Source organism: Oncorhynchus keta, chromosome 35 (genome assembly GCF_023373465.1).
Source record: "Oncorhynchus keta strain PuntledgeMale-10-30-2019 chromosome 35, Oket_V2, whole genome shotgun sequence".
NCBI lineage: Eukaryota > Metazoa > Chordata > Actinopteri > Salmoniformes > Salmonidae > Oncorhynchus > Oncorhynchus keta.
In genome coordinates, this window is record NC_068455.1 from 71,060,399 (window position 1) to 71,072,917 (window position 12,519).

Below are 12,519 nucleotides of genomic sequence, written 5' to 3' on the forward strand. Positions count from 1 at the left end.
GAAAGAGAAGAAGAGGGCATTTAAATTCACATGACAAGGCTTCTGTTAATCATGACATAGCTATAATTTGGTTTAAGAAAAACAACTTTTTTAAATCTAAAAATGATTTGAGTCTACATCCGATTAGAACATTATCGGTATGAGAATATTTTTGTATATATATTATTTAGGCCAACATTTCGACAATTGTTCGACCAAACCAGGAGAACCATTTTCTAGAATGTAACAAATAACGGCAACAACATACTTTACTACCACTAACAGCGATCAAGAATTCTATACCTCAGTGCACCACTGTTTGATACGGGACCTCGTGGCGCAACGGTAGCGCGTCTGACTCCAGATCAGAAGGTTGCGTGTTCAAATCACGTCGGGGTCAAAATGTTTTCCACAATTTATCTTTCTCTTATAAACCGTATAGATTTACCATCGGATCATTTTTTCCAATGCAATGTTGTGATTAAGTAATGAATGGTAATATAACATATATGTTCTATTGAATAAACTCCAACTATGAGCATATGATCTATCTACAATTTAGACTATACTATTTAGATTAAAACAATTATAATTTAACCAAATCAAAGTTTATTCATCACTTCCACAGGATACAGCAAGCAGCTGTAAATTGTACAGTGAAATGCTTAGGAGGAGCTAGCAAACTAGCGTTAACTCTTATTCTACTAGAACAAAGTCCCTCGTTCTATGTACCTTGAGTTTGTCTACTAGACCAACCGTCATAAAGGCAAATGTATTGATCTTGTGTCAGATACTGGGTTGGGCGTTTCTCCGTGGGTTGTTTACAGTATATAGGCTTAGACATACTAGAACAGACAAAGTCACTGCTCTATGGATCTTGGATTGCACACAGTGTCATGAATAGTTTTGTTTTTAGGATCCCCATGGTCTGTTGTAAATGCAGTAGCGAGTCCAAAATATAGATCTATCTGTGTCTCTATCACTCTAGGTAGCCTACCTGCACCCAATTTGGTGGGACAATGGAAACTGCTGGAGTTGTTTCATGTATTGAACACGGATAAATGACAGGTATGCAGTATCTGTGTATTAATCAGAACGCTGGGGTCAATCACCATAGCTACCAACAAGAAGTAATCTGGTGCTATTGCTTGGGGATTCCCTGTGTTCTTCATCTGCTTGTCTGTGAGTGTGTGTTAGTCTGTGCATGAGTACGCAAGTGGAAGGAGTAGGCTTGTGTGTATGAGTGTGTGTTTGAGTGTGTGTGTGTCAGGTGTATATAACATATTGTTTAATTACAATTTAGCCTTCAAATATTTTCATGAGAAAATAATAACTAGGACATAAAGAAGTTGAAGAAACATTTTTCAGCCTTTATTACAAAATGAAACAAATTAAAATCTGCATAGAATTAAATTAAAACATGAGAAACACAATTTACAGAAGATGCAAATGTCATACCAATATAAACATGACTATAAACTACATATTACAGTCACTGATGTGTATATCATAAATACTCTAGGCCCCAGAGCAAAGATAAAGTCAATTATAATCACTCTTCAAATAACCATTCATTCCTCTTGACGAAGGAGAGCAAAAGGGTTGTTGCTGTCAGTTCTTTACGGTCCTCAAGTGGTCGTGGTTGAAAAATGGTCACAGTCGATGGTCATCATTGATCATCACGCTTCCTACTGGCAGGAGATAAAGGTCAAAGGTTAGGTGAACACTTTCTTTCTTACTCCCTCCCCATTCCCCTTCTCCCCCCGCACCCTTCCCCCTCCCCCCTCTCCCCCCCTTCTCCCTCTCTCACCTCCTTTCCGCCACAGGTACCACAGATGCATCCGAACAGTCCGTTGACCATCTGTATTATACACAGCACCAGCTCCACACTAGCAGCCACAAGTAGAGTGGCGAACAGGCCGATATTAAACTCCACAACATTCTCTGGCTCTTCACAAGTCGCCCAGAGTTCACTGTCACCCAGGTAGCTGCCATTGCTGCAACGATGAACATTCAAGCAATCAATCAATCAATCAAGCAATCAATTGTATTGATCTTTTTACATCGGCAGGCATCATAAAGTTATTTACGGTAGCTAGGTAAAGTATCCAAAGAGATAGAAATTTGAATAGTTGTGTTATCATAAAAAATATAAAAAGACGTACTTGTCCAAGAAGGGCCTCCCCCAACTTGCATCTTTGTCACCTGGAGCCTTGAATAAGCAGACAGGCCCGTTGGCCAGGACCAGGGCAGCCGTAGCCAAACTGTACAGAGCTCCAACAACCCCAGCAGCAGCAAACCCAATGGACAGAAACATCTGAAGAGAAGAGTCACACACAGGGGTCAGAGGTCAGAGATGTTAGGGAGGAGGTCAGGGGAAGAGAAGGGAGATTTTATAGCAAATGTTAGCTTTTTTGTGTATTTACCACGTGGAAAATAGGTTTTGTTCTTAATTAGGCTTCTACAAACTCGTTTTCAATATGGTATGGCAAATACATCTAATCCAAGTGTGTTACTGAGCCATGAGTTTCTGCTTGAGTGATTCCTCGAGTAATCTATCACTTACAAACTGCTTTCACTGGGAAATTAGACTGACCACAATGTAACTTGAGGGTTACATTGTGGGCCAACATCAGACAGAACCATAAACAGACAGTTTATTATTTCCTGACATTACACATATTTCACAGGTAGGGGCTGGTGAAGTCAAGGTGTTTTTGCTTATTGAGCTATTGTGATTAATTTATAATACACAAGCTGTTATTGGCCCACCCATATACCCAAACCTAATGTTGTGTGCTGCAGTAGGGAGACTGATACAGGTTTAGATATTTACTCATCCCATTAATGCAGTGGTTCTCAATCCTGGTCCTGGGGACCCAAAGGGGAGCACATTTTTTGTTTTGCCCTAGCACTACACACCTGATTCAAATCATCAAAGCATTTTGATGAGTTGATCATTTTAATCAGCTGTGTAGTGCTAGGGCAAAAACAAAAAGGTGCACCCCAGCACCAGGATTGAGAACCATTGCTTTAATGGTTAAGGTTAGGATTGGGGGAGTTTAATCTGATCCTAGGTTTGTGGTTAGGGGCTGTTGTTTGACTTACCCCACAGCGGTTGGCACAGCAACCATTACTGCTGGTCAGGTGGATGTGGATGGCTGGGATAAGGCACTAAGAGAGAGAGAGAGAGAGAGAGAGAGAGAGAGAGAGAGAGAGAGAGAGAGAGAGAGAGAGAGAGAGAGAGAGAGAGAGAGAGAGAGAGAGAGAGAGAGAGAGAGAGAGAGAGAGAGAGAGAGACAGAGAGAGACACAGCGAGACAGAGAGAGACACAGAGAGAGGCACAGCGAGACAGAGGAGAGAGAGAGAGAGAGAGAGAGAGAGAGAGAGAGAGAGAAAACATACACACTCTTCTTCAACTGTTTTGTCATGGAGTAGCATATTGAGGCAGCATATTTCAGATGTACAGATCCATTCAGTATTCAAATGAATTCACACTTAGGAAACTGTTGATTATGAGAAGGGTACTTTTATTTTTCTTTAAAAGTACTAAGCAAACCTGTGATCATGGTATGACCAATGCTCTATAGAATCAGCATGTCTAAACCAAGATTGGGGTCAATTCCATTTCTATTCAGTCAGTATTGTTTTTCAATAAGAAACTTTGTAGTTAAAAAATGGAACTGACCTAAACACTGGTCTTCTAAACCAATCATGTTACATAATATTTAAAATTAAACCAATCATGTTACATAATATTTAAAATTAAACCAATCATGTTACATAATATTTAAAATTAAACCAATCATGTTACATAATATTTAAAATTAAACCAATCATGTTACATAATATTTAAAATTAAACCAATCATGTAACATAATGGACAAAATTAAACTAATCATATCATAATATGGTCCAAATTAAACTAATCATGTTATGTAATCATCAGAATGAAACCAATCATGTTACCTAATGGCCAAAATTAAACTCACCATGAGTCCACCGCCGATGAACCCTCCCATATATTTAACCTCATCTGTGATCCGGTCTCCATTCCCATCTCTGTCTTCCTGAGCGTACTTCGTCGACCAGCCAGGGAAGAACGCAATGATGTTACAGATGATTGAGACCCCCGCCAGGACATAGAGCGGGATCGCAATGAACTTAGAGCACTTTCCTGTACACATGTTGCTGGTTGTACGCTTTCTTCAATGTTGAAAAACTCAAGAATGTTGCGTAGATAAATCAAGACTCTATTTGGTGTCCTCGTAGAAAGAGATATGAGACGAATTCAGAAGTTGAAAAGAATTTCCAGACTGCTCCTCCTTCACTCTCTTCTCAGCGTGGCTCTAGTGATGGATGCGAAGCTGCTTAAATCCTGAGGTGAAGGGAAGCTTGGTAGAGGAGGGGTTAGTTAGGCGATAAGACTGGCTCCACACCCGGGTTGATTACATCACCTTCAGGTAGCCTGAGCATTGAGTCATAAAACTGGGTGCTTTCGTCCACTTTGTATTTAACCGCCATTTATCAAGAAAGTCCTGTTGGGGTCAGAAGAACTCTTTTACGAGGGAGCTCAATAACTAGCTCATGTATAGAGTTAGCCGTATTTAAACAAAGCCGCTCTCTGTAGGCCGGCAGGTAACCTAGTGGTTGAGAGCATTATTTATTTAATTGAACATTTATTTTCCTAGGCAAGTCGGCTAAGAATAAATTCTAATTTACAATGACGGCCTACCAAAAGGCAAGAGACCACTCCACACATTTCTGATTCAGAGGGACACATTTAAGTTGAATGCATTCAGTTGTACAACTGATTAGGTATGCCCCTTGCCCTTCTTTTCATGCAGGGACGGGGGCTGGGATTAGAAATACAAATATAGGACAAAACACACATCAAGACAAGAGAGACAACACAACACTACATAAAGAGAGACCTAAGGCAACAACATAGCATGGCAGCAACACGGTAGCAACACAACACGGCAGCAGCACAACATGGAAGCAAAACATGGTACAAACATTATTGGGCACGGACAACAGCACAAAGGGCAAGAAGGCAGAGACAAACAATATTAGCCAAGCAACTGAAAGGTAATTGGTTTGAATCCCCTAGTTTAAAGGGATGTAAAGGTATCTTGGGTCATTACTGGAGAGAGAGAAACAGGGTTGGGTTGCTTCACAGTTTGTCTCCTCCACGTAGATGTATTAGAGTAGACTCTGTGTGTTGGTACAGTCATAAATTAATATATATCTATTGCTCTGGGTAGCCGACACCCAATAGAGTGGGCCAATGGAAACTGCTGGAGTTGGTGTCGAATTTCGATGTGGCACAGAGTTACAATGTGAAAACGATCAATAAATTGAACATTCCAAATTAGATATGGATGCTTGTATTGGCTACGGCACCTGTCACTCAGAACATTCACTGCTGTTCCACTCATTTCCGATTCACTGCTGATCTATCCATTGGTCGAAATGTTCCTGTTGAAGTTGCACATGTTAGGTGGCTAATCGCTTTTAGTGGTTCAATTTGTTCAAACATCCGTAAACTTGGTAATGTCACATTTTTAACCCTGTGACATGTTCTGGAATCTGAACAGTGATAGTAATGCTCAGTTTATTACTTCAATTTGATTTAAGTTTTGTCCAATGGGTAACCTCTACCTGAATATACTCCAGAGTGTACCTGTGGTTTTAGAGTATGCAGTATCTGTGTATTCATCAAAGTACTATGGTCCATCACCATAGCTACTGATAAGCAGTAATCTAGTACCGGGGGAGGAGTGGAGGATTGGGTGTGTGTTACATCTGTGTGTCTGTGAGATGTATAATGTGATGTGACAATCTGTGTGTCCTTGACATATGTGTGTATGTGTGAGTGTGTGTGTGTGTGTGTGTGTGTGTGTGTGTGTGTGTGTGTGTGTGTGTGTGTGTGTGTGTGTGTGTGTGTGTGTGTGTGTGTGTGTGTGTGTGTGTGTGTGTGTGTGTGTGTGTGTGCGTGTGCGTGTGCGTGTGCGTGTGTGTGTGTGTGTGTGATCTCTGGACCCTATCTTCTGCTGTATTGCAGCTTGTCAGAATAGGGAATCATAATATACTGATACAACCATATCAGTGAATGCTCGTGTTATGTGTTATCTTAGACATCTTAGACACTGTTATGCAAGCAGACAGTATTTCAACCAAGTAAATATGCACCCATGATGAACTGTCTTATCAGAAATGTTTTTTAGTCCTTTTCTCAGCTTTTCATTTCTTTGAAACCGGTCAAACTGATGACATTTGAACATTTTGCACAGAAATAATATTTTGTTTTGGAGTTATTGCGTTTCCTTCCTGGTCCCTAAACGAAACAGACAACTTGACCACTTTAGCGGTGTTAACTAGATAACCAATCACTCTTAATGTAAGACATTATTCTGGTGAGCACTACTTCATTTTGTCTTCTGGGGCAACAAGTTATGACAGAAGAGATATAGTTGACTAACAAACAGCTTACCAAATGTCAGCAATTATATATCATTTTTATTTAACTAGGCAAGTCAGTTAAGAACAAATTCTTATTTACAATTACAGCCTACCCCGGCAACGCCGTATGGGACTCCCAATCACAGCCTACCCCGGCAACGCCGTATGGGACTCCCAATCACAGCCTACCCCGGCAACGCCGTATGGGACTCCCAATCACAGCCTACCCCGGCAACGCCGTATGGGACTCCCAATCACAGCCTACCCCGGCAACGCCGTATGGGACTCCCAATCACAGCCTACCCCGGCAACGCCGTATGGGACTCCCAATCACAGCCTACCCCGGCAACGCCGTATGGGACTCCCAATCACAGCCTACCCCGGCAACGCCGTATGGGACTCCCAATCACAGCCTACCCCGGCAACGCCGTATGGGACTCCCAATCACAGCCGGATGTGATGCAGGCTGGTTTTGAACTATAAACCATGACACCTCTCGCAATGAGAAGCAGTGCCTTAGACCTCTGCACCCCTTGAGAGCCCAAAAGCAGAAGTATAGCAGTCTAAATAAATGGTGCTAGTGACCAGTAGTATACGATAGTGAATTCATTATAATTAGAGGCTATATTATTATGGAATTATCAGGGGCGCAACCTTTCACTGAAATTGCATTTTTTTGCCCCCCCCCAGTTTTATCATTGGAATGTGATACAACACAGGCAAAGATGTGCCGTACACCTCCGAGCGGCCGGGTAGGTTTTTGGAGTGTTCATATGACTGGGGAAAAAAACCAAAGTAGTTCCCTGAGAATTATTATGGTAGATTGAACTGAACAGGTAACCTACTTTTTGAAGTGATTTGTTTGACAATCAGCTGAAAACATCACACAACACCCACGATATGTGAAACTGATCTTGCCGCAGACCGCAAAAACAACAGGTAACCGGATAAGATGTTCACATGCCACAGTATCCCATCTTACATCAGCATATCCCAGGCATCTTTTCCGGGTTTCTCATACAAGCTTTTTCTTTTTATTGTAAACGGGAAATTATGTTTATATGTCTCAACTCAAAAACAGAATACTTGAGTATGCCGGATAATAATGGGATATTGGTGTGCATGTAAACGCTGTCTATTTCATATTGCACCTCCTCCTATTGCCCCCAGATCAACCTCAATTTGTCAGGAGAATGTGTCAAAAGTTTTCCACAGGGATGCTGGCCCATATTGACTCCAATGCTTCCCACAGTTGTGTCAAGTTGGCTGGATATCCTTTGGGTGGTGGACCATTCTTGATACACACGGGAAACTGTTGAGCATGAAAAAAGGGTGCGCCTGGCACCTACTACCATACATCGTTCAAAGGCACTTAAATCTATTGTCTGGCCCATTCACCCTCTGAATGGCACACATACACAATAGATGTCTCAATTGTGTCAAGGCTTCATAACGCCCTCCATTTGGCAAATCTGACCATAATTGCATCCTCCTGATTCCTGCTTACAAGCAAAAATTAAAGCAGGAAGCACCAGTGACTAGATCAATAAAAAAGTGGTCAGATTTTTTTATTTTACCTTTATTTAACCAGGCAAGTCAGTTAAGAACATACTCTTATTTTCAATGACGGCCTGGGAACAGTGGGTTAACTGCCTGTTCAGGGGCAGAATGACAGATTTGTACCTTGTCAGCTCAGGGGTTTGAACTCGCAACCTTCCAGTTACTAGTCCAACACTCTAACCACTAGGCTACGTCAGAAGAACCAGAAGATGCTAAGCTACAGGACTGTTTTTCTAGCACAGAGTGGAATATGTTCTGGGATTCCTCCAACGGCATTGAGGAGTACACCACATCCGTCATTGGCTTCGTCAATAACTGTATCGATGACGTCGTCCCCACAGTGACTGTACATACATACCCCAACCAGAAGCCATTGATTAGAGGCAGCATCCTCACTGAGCTTAAGGCTGGAGCTGCTGCTTTCAAGGAGCGGGACTCTAACCCGGAAGCTTATAAGAAATCCCGCTATGCCCCCTACCACAGCAGTGGTAGGCCTGATCACCGACAATAACTAGACAGCCTATAGGGAGGAGGACAGAGACCTGGCCATGTGGTGCCAGGACAACATCCATACCTTCAACGTGATCAAGACAAAGGAGATGATTGTGGACTACAGGAAAAAGAGGACTGAGCACGCCCCCATTCTCATCGACGGGGCTGCAGTGGAGCAGATTGAGAGCTTCACGGTCCTTGGTGTCCACATCACCAACAAACTAACATGGTCCAAGCACACCATGACAGTCGTGAAATGGGCACTACAAAGCCTAATCCCCCTCAGGAGACATGACATCCTCAGATCCTCAACAGGTTCTACAGCTGCACCATCAAGAGCATGTTGGTTGCATCACTGCCTGGTATGGCAACTGCTCTGCCTCCGACCGCAAGGCATTACAGAGGGTAGTGCGAACAGCTCAGTACATCACTGGGGCCAAGCTTCCTGCCACCCAGGACCTCTATACCAGGCGGTGTCAGAGAAAGGCCCTACAAATTGTCAAAGACTCCAGCCACCCTAGTCATAGACTGTTCTTTCTGCTACCACACGGCAAGCGGTACCGGAGCGCCAAATCTAGGTCCAAGAGGCTTCGAAACAGCTTCTACCCCCAAGCCATAAGACTCCTGAACATCTAGTCAAATGGCTACCCAGACTATTTGCATTGCATTTTTTATTCCATACATTTTCCCTGACACCCAAAAGTACTCGTTACATTTGGACAGGAGAATTGTCCAATTCACACACTTTTCAAGAGAACATCCCTGGTCATCCCTACTGCATCTGATCTGGCAGACTCACTAAACAGAGAACATCCCTGGTCATCCCTACTGCATCTGATCTGGCAGACTCACTAAACAGAGAACATCCCTGGTCATCCCTACTGCATCTGATCTGGCAGACTCACTAAATACAAATGCCTCGTTTGTAAATTCATGTCTGAGTGTTGGAGTGTGACTATCCATCAATAAAAATAGAAAATAAAGACATTCGTGCCATCTGGTTTGCTCAATATTAGGAATTTGAAATTATTTCTACTTTTTTTTTTAAACGAAATACTTTTCAACTTTTACTCAAGTATTATTTTACCGTTTGACTATTACTTTAACTTGAGTCATTTTCTAATAAGGTACCTGTACTTTTACTCAAGTATGACAATTTAGTACTTTTTCCACCACTGATTATAAAAGACCTCATGGCTAAAGGTTAAAGGTTATAGGCCTCACTTGATTCTGAATAATATGTTCACAGGCACATTGAAATGTCCACAGAGAAAGAAAATGTTTTGTTTTCATTATCTTCGTAAATCGGTGTACAATTAGCAGCAACAGAATGACTGGCAAATAGGGATTAAGGTTATAGACTAGTCTAGATTTGACTACTTGTTTTAAACCACATACTACACTTGAGTTAGAGCAGTGAGAAATGTTCAATCAACATCTTATTCTCATTCATCCTTTGACAATGTCAGCTATAAGTAAATGGTTGTAAAGGAGTCAGGTGCCGGAGAGCAGATATGGTGTAGCCAACGGAGCCTTTTATTTTGGCGAAACAAAAACACACGACGAAGTGAACACGAAATAACAATACGGGTTAACATAACCCAGCGCAACAGACAAACGTGCGATATACATGAAACAGAATAAACAATACCACACCAAGACATGAGGAAAACAAAGGGTTAAATACACAACACATAATGAGGGAAATGAGAACCAGGTGTGTGGGAAAACAAGACAAGACAAATGGAAAATGTAAAATGGATCGGCGATGGCTAGAAGACCGACGACGTTGACCGCCGAGCACCGCCCGAACAAGGAGAGGCACCGACGTCGGCAGAAGTCGTGACAGACAAGCTATAGCTTACTGTATGTTTGGCGAGACAACAGAAAGCAATCATTTTGTCAGGCTTCTTTTCCATCAACTTCTCTACACTAAATTCTTTTACAGAAGTGTTTTGACTACAGAAGTGGAATTTCCTCAAATTCAAACGGCAATTACATCATTAAAACATGTTTTAAATATCAATGGACAGTTTATTGTTTGGTGACTGTAGGAGACAGATAACATAACAGGTTACAGTCAGTTCTGAAGCGGATGCCAATAAGGTTTATGGTCCCTGTTGCATGAACGTTACACCCTATCTACCAGCCTGTGCCTGGTACAAGCCCTACCACGCACACAGGCACACACACACACAGACACACACACACACACACACACACACACACACACACACACACACACACACACACACACACACACACACACACACACACACACACACACACACACACACACACACACACACACACACACACACACTAGGTAATAAGTGTGTCATATGTGTGATAATATGGTAATAATAAAAGCCTGGTAATATATTAATAAAACCATTGACGTATATGGAAAGAGAGGTGTTCCTCTGATCCAAGGCTATTCATTATAGTGTTTTTATATTCATTTTTATTTATATATATTTTTTAATTCTTTTAAAAAATGTTGTTTTTTGGTGTATATTTCTATTTCGTTTTTCTATTGATACTTAGTGATAATGATGTACAAGCTAGGCCTATTTGAAACATCACCATCTCTTGGCCACATTGACCGTCCAGGTTCAGTAAACCCCCAAAAGCTTGATTTAGTTTTGGCGTCAAAGATAATAGTTTCAGTATAGTTCTAGTTTTTTCAAACGTATTTGTTAATTATTGTATTTCTCTAAATGTTTTTTTCATGATTAGTTTTCATTTTCGTTTTCCTTGACTATAATAACCTTACTCTGATCTGATGATTTCAATACTATTTTCTTCCTTGTAGAATAAAAGTTGCCACCCTTTGCCTTGATGACAGTTTTGCACACTCTTGGCAACCAGCATCACCTGGAAATAAAAATTGGCAGATTGGCTATACCAACCTGAGATGAGTCCCAAGATGCTTTTGTGGGTTGGAGATGGAGAGAGAGAGAGAGAGAGAGAGAGAGAGAGAGAGAGAGAGAGAGAGAGAGAGAGAGAGAGAGAGAGAGAGAGAGAGAGAGAGAGAGAGAGAGAGAGAGAGAGAGAGAGAGAGAGAGAGAGAGAGAGAGAGTGTAAGGGGGTTAGGTTAAACCAGAGATAGTTTATCTATGTCAATGGTTCATGCCCAGGCCAGAACACTATCTAATTTAATGAACGTTTATTCATAGCTCACTACTGCCACCTAAATACAGATTCGAACAAAATGGCGCATGATTCTCGTTGTGTAGGCTATATTGTGCCTGTGCACCACATGGCAATTTGTAAAAGTAGACAGGTACAAACAGATATACGTACACGTCGCTACATCATTCCAACAGTCAATAGAAATAACAGTGTGACAAATTGTTCAATGACAGGTAAGACATTATTTTATATACAACTCCTACACAACTTCAATAGCAGCTGCGATGGCCGAGTGGTTAAGGCGTTGGACTTGAAATCCAATGGGATCTTCCCGCGCAGGTTCGAACCCTGCTCGCAGCGATTGTTGGTAAACATTTTGCGCAAGTAAAACGCCTCATCGTGTAATGACACTTCCTTCGTATACATGGGTTCCTCTGTTTACAGCAGTTTATATGGGTATCTGCACCAGCTACTCCATTGAAGACGGTCCAACGAGAGAATATCAAGGTCAATTCACATTGATCACTCAAAAAAATTCAGACAGGGACGTTGTGAAAACTCGAAGCGAAAGTTAGTTAGTTCATGTGATTAACAGCTCACGTCCAAACTGTATTCCGAATAAATATATAACTTTGAATGTATTAACTTATTGGGTAGACTATATGTGATATTGCTAAACATATCCTGAGAACAAAATCACATACAGTTGCATTGTTTTAAAAGACTAGTCTAGGGCCATCCGTTTTGCAGTCCGCAGAAAAAGTTGAGACATTTAAAATATTTTGGGACATAGGCTACTGACTGGCTTTGCCTATTCCCTTCAGGATTTTTTAACCAAAGTATTTTGAAACATGCACACCCTTACAAAAAATATTGTAGTTTTGAAAC

At 41.5% G+C, this 12,519-nt stretch overlaps 1 protein-coding gene and 2 non-coding genes across 4 annotated transcripts; 2 read left to right on the forward strand and 1 right to left on the reverse strand.

Moving 5' to 3' along the window:
• The first annotated feature begins 307 nt into the window (after positions 1-307).
• trnaw-cca (transfer RNA tryptophan (anticodon CCA)) lies at positions 308-379 on the forward strand. The gene has a single exon. It is a non-coding gene; the product is annotated as a tRNA-Trp (tRNA).
• A 949-nt stretch (positions 380-1,328) lies between these two features.
• On the reverse strand, positions 1,329-4,343 carry LOC118367998 (transmembrane 4 L6 family member 5-like). 2 transcript variants are annotated; one of them, XM_035751705.2, is made up of 5 exons: positions 3,972-4,343; positions 3,088-3,153; positions 2,145-2,296; positions 1,790-1,976; positions 1,329-1,670 (listed from the first exon to the last, which is right to left on the reverse strand). In XM_035751705.2, the coding sequence occupies exons 1-5, from the start codon at positions 4,164-4,166 to the stop codon at positions 1,668-1,670; spliced, it is 603 nt and encodes a 200-aa protein (XP_035607598.1). In that variant the 5' UTR covers positions 4,167-4,343; the 3' UTR covers positions 1,329-1,667. The 2 variants fall into 2 exon arrangements, with proteins under 2 accessions (XP_035607598.1, XP_035607597.1); XM_035751704.2 differs by having other exon boundaries at positions 1,329-1,667; positions 3,972-4,340.
• Positions 4,344-11,909: 7,566 nt separating this feature from the next.
• trnas-uga (transfer RNA serine (anticodon UGA)) lies at positions 11,910-11,991 on the forward strand. The gene has a single exon. It is a non-coding gene; the product is annotated as a tRNA-Ser (tRNA).
• The last annotated feature ends 528 nt before the right edge of the window (positions 11,992-12,519 follow it).